At 46.3% G+C, this 16,253-nt stretch overlaps 1 protein-coding gene across 1 annotated transcript in view; it reads right to left on the bottom strand.

Moving 5' to 3' along the window:
• Positions 1-16,253, bottom strand: part of PSD3 (pleckstrin and Sec7 domain containing 3) — a 295,706-nt gene that overhangs the window by 32,355 nt on the left and 247,098 nt on the right. The window contains exons 10-11 of the mRNA XM_040243286.1: positions 9,570-9,727; positions 6,943-7,087 (exon numbers count right to left, since the gene is read on the bottom strand). Of these exons, the coding sequence (XP_040099220.1) occupies positions 6,943-7,087; positions 9,570-9,727 (303 nt within the window). The remainder of the gene's footprint in view (positions 1-6,942; positions 7,088-9,569; positions 9,728-16,253) is intronic.

Raw genomic sequence — 16,253 nt, 5'->3', positions numbered from 1 at the left:
TATGTTATATTGATAGTAGGACACATAAGACATTTTATTAAAAAGATTCAATGCATATATTGAAGGATACCTACTCAAATATTTAGTACTGACAAGGCAAAGGATCCAAAAAATCAGGACACCAGAGGTCACGATGACCAGAGTCTGGACTGAGGGACACAGGTATGGTAGAAAGATGTTTAGGAAGAAGGAGTGGCTGGACTGAGACGTGACCCCGAGTGGGTAGGCAGGCAGGGCTCTGGCCAGCAAGGGACATGCCTGGAGAAGGACGGCATCCTCGGGGGTCTCCGCTCCTCATGACCGCCGTGCAGGAGGTCACTGAGAGGGCGGGCGGGTCAGCCGGTGACCCTGGAGCTGATGCTGGGCCATCGGAGGCTCCTCACCCAGCCCCCGACCTCGGGATGTGCCTTCTCCTTGCCTTCCCCACGCTAGGAGCTGCCCCAGGTTGTGGCCGTGAGACAGCAGGTGGTGCTGGGACCATCTGGACGAATGACTGAGTCCAGTCAAGGCTCCTCATAAACTTCAAGATCGGGAGGCAAGTGCAGGGTCGGCTTGTCTCTCGGCCACTCCAGACTCGTCAGTAAGCTCCTGTGCGCATTAAGCCCGCCCCGAGCAGCCCACGGTGGCTGCCCCTGCCTCTGGCCTCCCCTGGCCATCCTCATGCGGGGCCAGTCTGTGAACCAACGCCGCCCCCTCTCCCGGGCCTCCGCACGGCTGCCCTGCAGTCAAACCATGGGATGGATAACACGAGGCTGGAAGCAAACACAGCACTCCCCTGTCTGTGCTCCGTGCTAACGCAAGGCCTGGCCCTCCACAGGGAGCACGCACTGGCCATCCAGAGTCAGCCTCTAACAGGACCATGGCTGGGAGTCAAAGAGGGAAACAGGACAAGACAGTTGGGGAGACCACCCCTGCAGGAGGCGGGTCTCCAGGGGAGGGCGGGAGGGGGGCAGGTGTGTGGCAGGGTGGGGTCTCTGATCTACGGACCGGCGGCTGGACACAGGGTGGGTCTTAGAAACACACGCACTCCTGGGGACCCTGGCCCAGACCTGATGGGTGGAGGAGTGGGTGGAGATGAGCAAGGTGCATTTTAGATAAGTCTCCTGGTAATTCCTGTGTGTCTCAATGTTTGAAAATGACTGCCCGATGAGTAGAAAAGGAGGCCCAGAAGATCCTACAGACGGCCAGCCACGGAGTCCTAAGTCTAGAGTGCTGCACGGAAGGAGAGGCAAAACTTAAAACATTTTCACACCAGTCTCTCCACCTGCGACAGGAAAAGAAATGTGCTCTGGCAACACAGCCGCAAAAACAACTACAAGAAGGCGACTCCTCCCACACAGCAGAGCTGCTCAGAAAGAACCATGCCGCACTGAGAATCATCAGTTTCAGGAACGGTGGCTAATACGCTTTGGAGAGGAGACAAGAATAAAATTAAAGAGACGCTTGCAAATGACAGGGTGATGAACAGTGTCTTTAAAGGCATCAAACAATCTTCTAATTGAATATTTCATTTTTTCCTAATACTGGTTAACTTTTTTTTTTTTTTTCCCCAGCAGGGCTCTTACCCTGGTAATATGTCTATTTTGTAGACTGAAATTATCCAAGTGGTCCAGCGTGCCGGGGATGGGTGGAGGAGGGAAAGATGGCCGGGCTGGAGTGGTGGCTGCAAACGGTGGGGGCCACAGCCCCGTGGGGTGCTGGTCAGTGCCTGGAGCCAGTCCTGGTTGTCACAAAGCTGGGTAACACTGGCATCGAGTGGGCAGAGGCTGTGAATACTGCTCAGCACCCTACGACCCACAACAACGCAGCACTCAGGAGCCAGGTTGGCAGGGCTGAGGCCGAGAACCTGCCCGGGGTGAAGGGGGAGCCTTGCCTTGAAGGCGTGGAGGCCTGGGGGGGCATCCAGACACGCCTCCCGGGGTCGCGGAGGGTGACTGTGACTCAGCAAAGTGGAAGGTGCCCAGACACCTGGAGCAGACGGTCTGCACACCGGTGCCCTCCCCCTCTCTAACCTGCTCTTGATCACGAGCTGGCTTCCACATATTTGCTTCTAATTCTATTACTCTCAAGGGCAAGGCACATTCTCCATAGGGAGTAAACAAACATGATGACCTGGGCAAAAAATGTACAGAGCTAGTGATAGAAAGAATCTTAAAAAACATTCTACACAATCTCCTCATTTTCCAGAAGGAAAACTGAGGCCCACAAAGTCTCAACGCCCCACTCGTCTAGGGGTGGGGGGTGGGGGTGGCATCATCATATATATATTTTTTTTAACAAAGAAATTAAATTTCTGAAAGGGTTTGGTCATCTTACGTGACACAGAGGATGCTTCTTGCTGGTCACTACTTGCTTGTTTAAAACTGTGAACTCACCATTTTGATCATATTACATATGTATTTTTTACCCTTCTGTGTTCAAAATGAGGAAAAATATAAAAAATGTTATGCATTTCCTTTTAAATTCCAATGTAGGGCATTTGTTTAAAATAAGAGACTCTGCCATGACAAAGGTGGTGTGGGGTCTTGTGGTAAAAACACACAGATGAATAAACACACTCACTTTCACATATAAGTGACTAACCATTGTATGAACAGCTTCCCTCATAGCTCAGATGGTAAAGCATCTGCCTACAATGCAGGAGACCTGGGTTTGATCCCCAGGTGGGGAAGATCCCCTGGAGAAGGAAATGGCAACCCTCTCCAGTATTCTTGCCTGGAGAATTCCATGGACCGAGGAGCCTGGTGGGCTACAGTCCATGGGGTCGCAAAGAGTCGGACACGACTGAGCGACTTCACTCACTCACTCACTCACATAGTCACTTTAGCCGTGTCTGACTCTCTGAGACGCCATGCACTGTAGCCCGCCAGGCTCCTCTGTCCATGGGATTCTCTAGGCAAGAGGACTGCAGTGGGTCGCCATGCCCTCCTCCAGGGGATCTTCCCAACCCGGGGATCGAACCCCGGTCTCTTGTGTCTCCTGCACTGGCGGGTGGCTTCTTTACCACTAGAGCCACGTGGGAAACCCTGCCAATTGTGTAGCCCATACACAGATAGGACAGAAGCCTGTTTCCCCTGGTGGCTCAGAGGGTAAAGAATCCACCTGCAATGTAGGAGACCTGGGTTTGACCTCTGGGTTGGGAAGATGCCCTGGAGGAGGGAACAGATGCCCACTCCAGTATTCTGGCCTGGAGAATCTCCATGGATAGAGGAGCTCAGTGGGCTACAGTCCATGGGGTCGCAAAGAGTCAGACATGACTGAGCGACTTTCACTCACTCACTCACATTTTCCAAGGAGAAAATAAATAGAAAGGTAGGTTCCACAGTGAGAAAAGAGCAAGGAGAAGCTCACATGTTGCTCTAAAGTTACTAACATTCCTCTTTAACTTCAGATCAGCTTCTACCCCAAACCGATCTACTGAAAAATACCAACTGGAAAACTCCTAGTGAAATTAATTAAATAAAACTCAAGTTTTGAAAGCATTTTTGCCTCGAGTTGTTCATCTGTTTTTCTCTCCTCTAACCCTGTGTAATATAATAATATAAAGAAAGCTGAGCACCAAAGAATCAATGCCTTTGAACTGTGGTGTTGGAGAAGACTCTTGAGAGTCCCAGGACTGCAAGGAGATCCAACCAGTCCATCCGAAAGGATATCAGTCCTGAATATTCATTGGAAGGACTGATGCTGAAGCTGAAACTCCAATCCTTTGGCCATCTGATGTGAAGAACTGACTCATTTGAAAAGACCCTGATTCTGGGAAAGACTGAAGGCAGGAGGAGAAGGGGATGAGAGAGGATGAAATGGTTGGATGGCATCACTGACTTGATGGACATGAGTTTGAGTGAACTCCGGGAGTTGGTGATGGACAGGGAGGCCTGGCGTGCTGCAGTCCATGGGGTCACAAAGAGTCAGACACGACTGATCAACTGAACTGAACTGAACCTTGTGTAATGTGGCTTACTGTTTGTTAAGTACCCAAAATTAAAGTGGGGAAATGCATTTGGTTTGAGAGCTCATATTTTAGTTGGGTGGATGAAGAAGTCTGGCCAATAAGCAGTAAAGCCTTCCTTTTCTCTTAGGATATTTATTATCCTTGAACGTTAAATGGCATTTTGCCTTGTAAAGTGAGCTGTTTGGTCCTTCCTATTCCTAACAGTTTTTTTGGTAGTTAGTCCATGAACTAGACAGCAATAGCCGTGCTTACGTGGGGAGCATCAGCCAAACCATGTCAATAATAATGAAGAACTTACAGAAATGAAAGAAAGTCTGAAACCACGTCTCCTCTGCTCTCTGTACCAGCATGTCTCTACACACTTGGGCAGGACCGCCACACGTCCCTCCTCCACGTCCTTACTGCCTTCATCCCCCCGAGGGCGCCCACCGTGGCCGCTCCAGCTGGCACCCCTGATGCTGCTCTCGCCGTGGGGGCCAGTCACCTGCCACTTCACCGGAGATCTTTTTTGTCCTGTTTGTACCCGATCTTCTCCCCCTTCTCTTGGCCTAACGTTTTCCCTGTGTTTTTCTTGACTAACTTAAAGACTATTGTTCCTCAAGTATCTGTCTGGCTCTGCTTCTGAGCACTCCTTGCAACATCTGGAGGTAAAAATAGAGAAAAGACACAGGGAAGGACTCTGGAAAGAAGCATCAAGAGGGAAGCAGGAGATGAGGGGGAACCCAAAGCCAGAGGGGACACCACAGTGCCCAGAGCCCATGCCCAAGGACAGCCCTGTTCCTCACTTCAGGGAGCAAACGGGTCCATCAGGAGGTCCCAACCCCTCCTACTTCCGTCCATCTCCTCCTTCACTAACTCATTTTCCCTCTTTCTATTGGAAGCACCTTTTTCTTATATTAGTTTCCACCTGTGATACTTTCTTCCTATTATAAAAAGAAAAAAATTTGAAGCACTGATTTGATCACATTAATTCCCTGCTTACACTACTTTCCTAAGGATGCTGGGGACTGGTGAGGCATCCCAAATCCTCCATGTAACCAAGTGAGACGTCTCATCATTTGGCCTCTGCTTGGCACCAGTCTCAGAGGCTTCCCTGGCGGCTCAGCAGGTGAAAGAATCTGCCTGCAGTGCGGGAGACGGAAGAGGTAGGAGTTTATACAGAGCGAAGTCAGTCAGAAAGAAAAACACCAATACAGTATACTAACACATATATGCAGAATTTAGAAAGATGGTAACGATGACCCTATATGCGAGACAGCAAAAGACACAGATGTAAAGAAGAGACTTTGGACTCTGTGGGAAAAGGCGAGGGTGGGATGGTTTGAGAGAATAGCACTGACACACATATATTATCATATGTGAAACAGATCGCCAGTCCAGGTTCGAGGCATGGGATAGGGTGCTCAGGGCTGGTGCACTGGGGTGACCCTGAGGGATGGGGTGGGGAGGGCGGTGGGAGGGGATTCAGGAAGCGGAACCCATGCACACCCGTGGCTGATTCATGTGAATGTGTGGCAAAACCCCCCACAATACTGTAACTAGTCTCCAATTAAAATAAATAAATAAAATTTAAAAAACGTGGGGGTTTGATCCCTGGGTCGGGAAGATCCCCTGGAGGAAGGCGTGGCAACCCACTCCAGTATTCTTGCCTGGAGAATCCCATGGACAGAGGAGCCTGGTGGGCTACAGTCCATGGGGTTGGAGAGTCAGACACACGACTGAAGCAACTCAGCGCACGCGCACACACACCCACACACAGCCCCACAGAGGAATGTTTCCCGCCTTTCACGGCACTGGGTGCTCGCGTCGCACCGGATGACGCAGCGCGGCTCCCACACCTGCGCCGCCTCCTCTCTCTCTCGGCCTCACTCTGCTGGGCAGCCCCCTTTCCCACACCCCTCCTGCCGCCCATCCTGGGAGCGTCTCCCTCACCCCCAAGGCCAGGCCCTGTCTGGAGCCTGAAGGTCCTCTGGACTTTTCCTACATGTGCCTCTGATCAAACTGTTACAATTACTTGCTTGTTCATATTTGCCAATTGGACCCCAGAGACTGCCTGGGTTTCACTTGCCTTTCTATTTCCAGAGCCAACAATAGTCTCTGAGGTACAATAGGTACATGATATGCTCTTATTAGTAAATGTTCTGTTGATAACCATGATGTCAGGTGTGTGGTGGAGCTAGTTAATATCTAGACCTGGTTGATCACAGCCAGATGAAATTCTATTATTGTACTGATAAGAAATTCACAAAGACATCAAAGTAGCTTCCAAAATCCTTAATGAGTCAGTGGAAATAGTGGCCCTGCAGACAGGTCTAACTCTGGAAGACGTGGCTTGAATGTGGTGTCCTTAGAACAGAGTTGTAAGCAGGAAAGGAGCGCCATAAAACGTGACCTTCAGCAACACGGACCTGATAAAAGGAGAGCAGCTCAAGAGAACGGCCTCCAGAGAGAGTTCTCGTGTGCTCTGCCTGCATTCTCTGGGAAAACCACCAGGGTCCACTCAGATCCTCCCGAGCGTGGGGAAGGCCCTGCCTCGCAGTGGGTCCCTGGGAATGCTTCCAGCATCACACACAGTCTGGGATATGGGAAAAGCTTAATAAAATGAAGAGTAAATCAATGAGTGAATAAAAAGCTGGTTTCCAAGGCAGGACATCTACCCTTAGCCAGGTATTTAAAAAATATGAACTATTGGGAAAAACAAAACAAAAAACACAAATAAAAGTGAGGCTGGTATAACTGAGTAGTTACCTAACTTGACAAACAAACTCACAGTGTGCGCCCACCCTGTCTCGAGTCCGCCGTGTCTGCTTCCCAGGCGACGTGTAGAGGCCACGGGCACGGGCACGCTGCTTCTGCCCCCTTGACAGCGCGGCCCTCCAGGGCGAGGTCTCATCCTTGCCCCCAGAATATGGAGCGTCATTCAAATACTCATAGCAAGACTACTTTACAAAGTGGGAAATGACAAGGTGTAAAGATCAAAATGCCTTTACCTGAGACAATTTTGTCGTGGTGGCAGGCAGCAGCGGGCGACTAAACTTCTTCTGAGACCCGATGGCTGCTGGAAACGGCGGTGCCGAAAACACAGCTGCGACACAGTTAATCTTGCTTATCCATCCCTGCATTTCCTCCGGGCTCCTAGGAGACACGGGGATATTTACGTCGGGGTATTTCCACTCCTTCATGAGCGTCATCCTGCCCATTTCTCACCACGGATCGAAAACGACACATAAAGTCATTCACTCTTCTTGGGACGAATAATCCCTGGCAAAACTTCACTGGAGAGGAACATTTTCAACAGCACTCGCCATGGCAACAAAAGGCCCTGGAACCCATGATCAAGGAGTAAGACCGTGACTACCGCCCGCGGATATAGAGGAATCAAAGCAAACTCACTCCACAGCAAGTGTTCATTAAACCCCCTACTTTCTAGTTGATGCTGATACTCGGCTAGTCAGAAATTAATTTAAAAATTAACTCATCTCTTCTAATCACATAGTTTGATTTTAAAATGCAACTGAGGGATAAACTGATAGAGGGAATATAAAGAGGTACATACACCCACTTTGGAAAGTAATTTGGACAGTTTTTTTTTTTTTTACAAAATTAACTATAAATTTATCAGCAATTCTACTCCTAGGTATATATTTACTCAAGGGAAATAAAGACACATGGGCACTAAGAGATTTGTATGTGCGAATTCACAGGAGCATTATTTATAAGTGTCGAAAAGGAGAAACCCTCTAAATGTCCATCAACTGGTGAAGGAATGGACACAGTGAAGTCTGTATCCTTACAGAGTGTCACCACCCAGCAGCAGAGGCGTGGAGAGCTGAGACAGGCCTCAGTCTGGACGACCCCAGACCTTCACACAGAGCAACAGCAAAGCCCACATACTCTACGCCTGCAGGAATATGGGAAATCCAGGAAAGGGCAGACAAAGAGGAGACCAGTGGTGTCCGCGCTAGGGGTGAGACCGGCACAGGGGCTCAGCCTCTGCAGGGTGATGGAAGTGTTCTAAAGCTGGACAGAGTTGCACGATTCTGCAAACTTACTGAACGTCACCGTGAACTTCGAGTATGTGACGTGCACCTCGATAGGACACAAAAATATCCACCTGAGAGGACATGGAAACTTCCCGAGGTCAGTGTTGTGCTGTGAACTTGTACGCCATGTTGGCAGAGCCCGGCACTGCCAATGCTTGTGAGCTCGTTAACGAATGGGAGAAACAGATCCAAACGCCAGCTACACAGTCAGTACAAAGCTGGACAAAAAGTCAGCCCATCTAAAAGTCCCTTTCTGCACGATTCCCCTGAAAGCAATCACGCTGAGCTGACGGCACACCAGGGGTCTCCCTCACCGTGCCCCCCCCCACACTGGACTATCTCTTTCACTGGACTCAATTCTTCATCAGTTATATTTGGAGTAATCAGATCTCCTGAGTTATCATATCTGGCACTTTTAGACATTTAGAAACAATAATGCTGAGGAACAGAATAATTTGAAAGACTTTTATGACTAATAGCCGTAATTACGCATCTGGCTGTGGTTCCCTTGGGTGTTAACTGTCTTACTCCCCAACTAAAAATATCCTATGTAACTTGGGTTTCCTTACAACTTCCTCCTCACCGGATGTCAGCAGTTTTACACCTTTGCAAGCTCAGCATCCACAGATCGCCAGAGAACCTGTTCTCGTTCTCATTCCCTTTTCTCATCTTCCACTGTTTTTATCAACAAGCACGCAGGCACCCATGTTTACCATCTTGACGTCAAATGTCATGCCAGTGCCAAACGCGCTCGCCTGGCAGGGCTGGGTTGAGCGTGGTTCTGAAGTCAAGCTCAGGCTGTAAAAGGCACGCCGTGAATAATTAACAGTGCCTGCCACGGACACCGATGCGACATGTGCGACTAAACTGCCTGTTCTAGAGGCTCAGTTCCAAAAATCCCAAGTTTCTCACTTCGTAAATCCGGAATTCTCCACATGGAGTGTTCCATCCCTCATCTGAAGGCTGTCATGGACTTCTTATTACACAGGTAATCCACCCTGCTTCCGTGCCCACAGTATGATTTTATCTTTTCCTTCTAGTTTAATCACAGACTCTTAGAGCTCAGATGGAGAGAGGAGAGAAGGAAATGAAATCCACACTCACTGCACGGCCTCCATGCGCCAGGCACTGTGTCGAGGCTCTTTGCATACCTGATCTCCTTTGCTTCTCACCAGAACCCTGTGACATGTGCGCTAGGGACAAGCTGGGATTCACAGAGGTTAAACTGTGGCCGTGACAAAGACTCAGGCAACGGTCGGTTATCTGAGTCCTGGCCTGCTGCACTCACTGCGTGACGGGACTTGCACTAAAACCCTGGTTTCTGTTATGAGGATGTTATATCCAGAGTTGGTAAGGGGCTGACAGAGGGTCACAGGGCGACTCCACGGAAACAGAAAGCGTGCCCCAGGGTTTCCATTTCTCAGTCTAGTTTCCTTAGATCGTTGTCTCTCTATTGTAGCCGGTTAATGACTTTGACTCAGCAAGTGTGCACTATAGATCCCGATTCTCTTTCTTGGTGTAACGTGGTGCTCTGCCAACTAAAAACCCAAACCAACCCAACCAATGAAACCTACTGGGCTTGAAAAAGCAAGACCCTCCAATCAGCCGTCTTCAGCTTGAGCACGTTGGGCTTCTTCTCATAGTCGGTGGCCTGGGACGCCAGCGCGTGGTGCACGCTCACAGCGTTTTTCAGGTCCTCCTCCGACAGGGCCTTCTCTGGCTTATATTCGTCCTGTAGGCAGATACAAAGAAAGCAAAGACATGTTCAGACTTCATCTTCTCTTCTCTTTATAAAACCTATTAACTGCAAGAAAAAGTTTGGAAAATCCACGAAAAAGCTGAAGTGAATGGCGGGTAAAAACAACTCCATGCTACTTCATTAATGTCACCAAACGTTCTGTTCTTTGAAAAGTATTAAAAATAATCCGAATTTAAAAAAAAGAAAAGAAAAGTATTCTCAGAATGAGAAAATGCACATTTACCAAAGGCTCACTTTTGCAAAAGCTGATATATAATAATTAAAGAGCTAAGGAAGGTCAAAGATAAAATATCTATCATACACGTTTTACAGTGATTTGAAATGAAGCGAGGTCTCATAGGGCGATTTGGTTTCAGAAACAAATGGATACCCATCAGCAGAAGTGAACTGACAGTGAAAACCGGGCCACTGTGTCTGCTCTAAAGACTCCACACTTTCCTGCTACTTTCTTTGGAGGCTAATAATATGAAGAAAAAAATGAACAGTAAAATGAAATAATTTCTCCAGCTGTACTCTGAAAGAAAAGAGGAAAAATCAGCTTAATCTTAAGTCAGGAGAAAGATTAGTTCTATTGTCATAAATTTGAAAAAATGAGTAAAATTATATGAAAAAAGGAAGGTGCAATGGACAGATGCAATTTTATCTTTGAGCATTATCCAGACACAATTCATAGAATTTACAAAGGTTCTTTTGTATAGCTTCCACCTAAATATAACTGAAAAAAGAGCACAACTAGTAGAAAAATGTGATATTATTATTGTACTATTATTATTGTATCTAGTTGTTTCCGTGGGTCCATAAGAATAAAAAAGACCTGAAAACCAATGTAAGTATAGTAGGCATTACAAACTGTTATAGGAGATATTTTTACTATTAAGTTCCTCTCTCCTCTTCCCATATTTTATAATATCAAACGTAACGCTATAAATTGCACTTCTTCTACAAAGAACACATACTCCTTCTAATTAGTAGCAAAAGCCTTTTAGTAGTAAAAGGAAGATATAGTCTATTCTATTACCACAGTTTCACTTTACAAATTTTCAAAAAAAATAATTATACTCTCCCATATCTCTTCCTCCCTTCCCTGCGGCCCCAGCACAAACCACGCTTTTCAAGGGGTACTCTTGCCATCAGTTCAAAGTGAGTCAGAAAGAAACAGCAGCTGCTGATCTCGGTAACAGTGTCAACGGCAAGATGGGGAAACCTAAGACACTCAGTACATACCAACAGCAACATAAAAATCACACCGTTTATAATACTAAATGGTAAAATGACTACTTTGAGATTGCTATAACTCTATTAAGCCTTGGCGATTAAGAACTGACGTCAACAGTAATTGCAGCCAGCACCAACAGTCAAGGCTTTCCCGTCCACAGTAACCTCTCTGCTCCATTCTGCCAAGCGTCCCCTATTCTCTTCAGTACTCCTGTCCCACCCCAGCGGAGGTTAACAGCACAGGCAGGTGCCTGGAGCTGGACCCATCTCTTCCACATTTCCATGATCTTAGATTAATTAATTCACTCATTAAGTTCATTTTCTTTGAGAAGGAGTGATATCTTCTTCATAGAGCTGTAGGATGAAATTCCATGAGATCCTATTTTTTAAACTTTAAATAATGTTCAAAGAGGATAGTAAGCACTTAGATGTTACTTGATATAGTTTCTAATAATAATTTTTAGTAGCATATAGCTTGAACTTGTATTTTATAAGGACAAACTTGTGAGCATCAAACTTTCGGCTTACATACACTGTAAACACACATTCGTAACCACCTTTATCGTCTTTCCTCCTTACACAGAGGAATCGTGCTTAGGGTTGGTCCTGTACTCCAGATCAACCTCCACCAACCCCTCCTAGGATCTTATTTCCCTGGCTATTATCTTTCCACTATATTTTAAATCCTTGTTTGTCTATGGGCTCAGGGCCTCTCTTATATTTGTGAGATCATAGTCCTTCCTGAGCATCACTTCCTCCTCTAGCTGTCACCTATCTTTTTCCTTTATATACAACCAGTCAGGAGTCCACATGAGCTATTTTTAAACATTAATTTCCAGTTTACCCTTTAACCCACTGGAGCCTGGAGTCCATTTCTACCCTTCACTGAATCTGCTTTAGCAAAGGTCAGAAATGACCTCCCGACTGCAAAGTTTTACAGATTCTTTAGTTTTCATCTCACAGCAACCAAGGAAGTCAGCAATTCTCCTGAAATTCTCCACGGCTTCCCCTCCCACTTCTCTCCGGCGCCTCTTCTCCACTCTGACCATGGCTCTGGCACCTCCTCGTCCGCCCGTACACCAGGCGTCAGCTCTGCCGTTGGCCTTTGTCCCTTCTCGTCCCAGAGGTGCCGCCTGGAATGACCACAACTGCCCGTGACCCTGGAATGTCGCGTGGCGGGGGGGAGCTGAAAATCCACACAAGACTTATCCTCTGCCTCCCGTTTACGCAGTTCCTTCCCATCTTCCGCTTCTCTGTGTCCACGGTTCCGAATTAGCGAATTCAATCTCCCATGAGTCATGCAGTATGCAGTGCTCACGGCTGAAAAATCCACCAACAATTGAACCTGTGCAGCTCAAACTTGCGGTGTTCAGGGTTAACCTCTCCTCTTACCAGTGCAGGTCCTATCTACATCACAATGCCTGACAGACTGCTGCGGATGAATAGGAAAAGAAAGACCAACCCATAGCATTAGCACTGGGTGACTTGGACCTTTGGAGCAACTATACTTATTCCTGGGGCATATTCTCTCTGACCTCATTCTTCAAGCTTAAAACCAAGCTTAAAGGATGATGTTCCTGGAACACTCTAAAAGTGCTAAGAGTTTTAAGATGAACATTTATTACAGCTCTAAGTAGAAGCGAACAGTAATTATCAACTTGGGAGACCTGCACCATGGTTTCTGGAGAGGACTCTATTCTCAGGCAGTTTCCTAAACCCTAAGGTATCTGATACTGGAAGGAAAATACTGCACAGGACAGAAATGGAAGATACGATCTGTTTAACTAGGATGAAACCAAAGTCGAGGAATTTTAAGTCCAACATGGGCTTCTGCTCTTTTAGTTAATAATAATATCATTTTATCATTTTTTAAAAAGGGCAAAATACAAAGAAAACAGGTTTGGAATTCTGAATTCCTACTAGAAAATGTAGCTCCAAGTCCATACAAAATGAAAACTCAGGGCAGACTGGAGAAGTTAGAGCTGACAACTGAATAAAAAGAAGAGAATTTATTCTGCAGAGCTCGTTCTGACATCTTTATTTTTCACTGCTTAAAGTTGAAGATGGTGTCTAATGACGGTACTGGGAAAGAAGAAAGAAAGGGTAAATTATCGTAATCAAACCATTTCAAACCTAAGACTCTTGGCTATGCAAACTAAATGAGAAAAGAGAGCAAGATAAATTCAATCAAGAAATTTTCTATAAAAAAATAAAATGCTCTATGACACCTAATAATTACTAGCTATTTTCTCAAACAAATGAAGGGTGAAAATGATGCCTAAAAACACATTACTCTCCTCTGTGTTCACCGCAATCTACGTCTTTTATCCAGGATGACTCTCTGGAGCTTTCTACCACCCTAATGAGCACCAAGCATGTGATTTCACCATGCTGTTTATTTAAAATGCACTTAAAGCATGAAATGAAAAGCTTTCTCCTTTTTTCTTAAGAAGCTTGTTAATTAAATGTCATGTGAAGTTGGATCCTAATGCACTAACACAAAGATCACCGACATATGTACAGACAATAGGTTGGCGGCAAGTCTGAAAATCTGTGCCCTCGGGTGAGTATAAAGTCCAGCTTGGAAAGTGACCAAATGTCAACTGATATTCACCAATGTCAATTTAAAAACGCTCAGATTCCAGTTTACAGAGTACAAGCCACAGGTGCTCTACCTCATTAAAACAATTTAAAATAAAGTTGAAATAGTCTTGATTTCCACTGAGAGAATATAGTTGTGAGAGAAGTGAAGACGTTCTTGAGAGCCTATGAGGATTTAATAAAAACGTCCGTAGTTAAACTGGACCCTAAGCTGTGTATTAACTCTTGATTTCTAAAAAGGCATTCAAAACATTTTTCATAATTTGATGATTATTTTTTTAAAAAATTCTGTGTATTTCTGGTTAGATGTCATTCTAAAAATTATTCAGTTTCTTTCTTTTCTTTTTTTTTTTTTAACCAGAGAGCACACTATGTTCCCACAAATCTGGGAGGAAGGCGTAACGGGTAATCAGATGAAGGCATGCTTTAGCCCATCACTCAAATAATCAGATATCTGAAAGTCACTTCATAGAATGTTAAGACTGAAAGGAGCTTCAAGGATCATTTCAACTAATTTTCTCATGTTAGATAAGCCATTTTAAAGTCAGTAAAATGTCTTCTATTTCTGTAAGGAGAAGTAGGAAATAAGCAACCTAAAGTCAAAGGATTATATTCGTTCATATTAGCTTGTCTGGTCACGGCGGACACTGTGCCATCTCCACATTGTGCGGATGAGGACACAAGGGCCCTAGCAGAGGATTGGGCCTGTTTGCATGGGTCACGAGAAGGGGGACACTCACAGGCCTGGTGGGGCTGGAAGCACTTGGGATGCTTCCTCAGTCAGGCCTCTGACGTCAGGGACACACAGGACATTTCTAGGACAAATCTAGTGAGTGAACCAGGAAGTTAGGATCCATCTTTTAGTGATCACACAACTGAACTGGAAGAGAGTCAGAGCAGACAGTTAACCATGAGTCGCCCTTTGGAAGGGCTTCCTAAGTGGCTCAGAGGTTAAGAATCTGCCTGCAATGCAGGAGAGGCAGTTTTGATCCCTGGGTCAGGAAGATTCCCTGGAGAAAATAACGGCAACACACTCTGGTGTTCTTGCCTGGGAAATCCCTTGGACAGAAGAGCATGGTGGGCTATAGTCCACGGGGTCACAAAAGAGTTGGACAAGACTTGGCGGCTAAACAACAACAGCCCCTTGAAAAAGCATAAAGGACTCTGTGACTCAGTATCTGAAGAAACTTGAAAGGTCTTAACATTTTTAAAAAGAAGAAACATCTCAGCACCTTCCTTACTCCTTGAAAGTGAAAGTCGCTCAGTCATGTTTGACTCTGTGACCCCATGGACTATCCAGTCCATGGAATTCTCCAGGCCAGAATACTGGAGTGGGTAGCCTTTCCCTTCTCCAGGGGATCTTCCCAACCCAGCGATCGAACCCAGGTCTCCGCATTCCAGGCAGATTCTTTACCAGCTGAGCCACCAGGGAAACCCAAGAATACTGGAGTGGGTAGCCTGTCCCTTCTCCAGTGGATCTTCCTGACCTGGTGATCGAACTGGGGTCTCCTGCATTGCAGGCAGATTCTTTACCAGCTGAGCCACCAGGGAAGCCCATCCTTACTCCTTGAATATTTCTAACACAGTGACCAGGGTTTCCTCTGGGTTCCTGCAAAAGACTGACTTGGCACTGTTTGCGACTGTGTGCTGTGTGCCCATCATCACCCACCCACTACCCCTCAGTGCAGAGCCCTGGAAAGCAAGTTAGTGTTGAATACATGTTTCCTGCTATGACTTTCACATGACTGGTGTGGGTATAATATTTACTGCAAGAAAGGGAGGGAGGAGGGGAGGGAGACAGGGAGAGAAAGGCACTGCCTAGGCCCCCAGGGAGCAAACAGGAGGAGAGGTTTGCGTTCTGGACACGTCTCACACTCGAGTGGCTTGGAAAAGGGCACAGCCAAATAACAGGATAAACTAGTTTCTGTTTGCCAGACCCTCTGAACGTGTTTTTAAACCAACCTTCAGAGCACAGCCTGTGTGTCCTGAACTCCAGATACCATGTGTTTCCAGTTGCAATGCCTTTGCATGAATTGATAATCCTAAAAAATTCTGCTTATGTTTCAAATATGCCTTATATAATGGTCACATTGCTCTGCTGAAATGGGTCATTCATCTGACTTATAACTAACATCAGATATGGTCATGTAACATCTCAAAACCTGGCGAACTTTTGTTTCATGCACTTTCCATTGTTTCAGAGAATGAGAGAGGGGTCCATATGGCCCCTTCAGGGTGTGAGAGGGCATAGAACCAGCCGTTTCACCAAATAAATAAATAAATAAATAAACAAAAGTGCCCTGAGCACGCAGGAAAGCTTTTTGCTCTCGGGGTCCCGGTCAGGTGGGCCAGCTCCCGGCACCTGGCATCAGTCTGGGGGCCTGGTCTCCAGGGCCTCCTTCTGCCTGGCCCAGGCCCCCTGTGCACTTGCTGCCTGTACTTCAGACACTGCAGGAAACAACTCCCTTCGCTTACATGCAGTTGGAACTAATCTCTCTCTCAAGATATCCAAGGAAACAATGGAAGACTGCATCAAGAACAGAGGGTTCCCAGTGAACCAAGACAGGAAACTAAATTTTTAGTTAACCAACATTTTTTTTTTTTTTTTTACATTTGAAAGACATGCCAAAGGCAAATATATTCTGGTCTGAATACCTGTTTTCTAGACTCTAGAGATAAAAGA

Source organism: Oryx dammah, unplaced genomic scaffold (genome assembly GCF_014754425.2).
Source record: "Oryx dammah isolate SB20612 unplaced genomic scaffold, SCBI_Odam_1.1 HiC_scaffold_7, whole genome shotgun sequence".
Taxonomy (NCBI): Eukaryota; Metazoa; Chordata; class Mammalia; order Artiodactyla; family Bovidae; genus Oryx; species Oryx dammah.
Note: the sequence above shows the minus strand (reverse complement) of the source record. Positions and strands in the feature narration are given on the sequence as shown.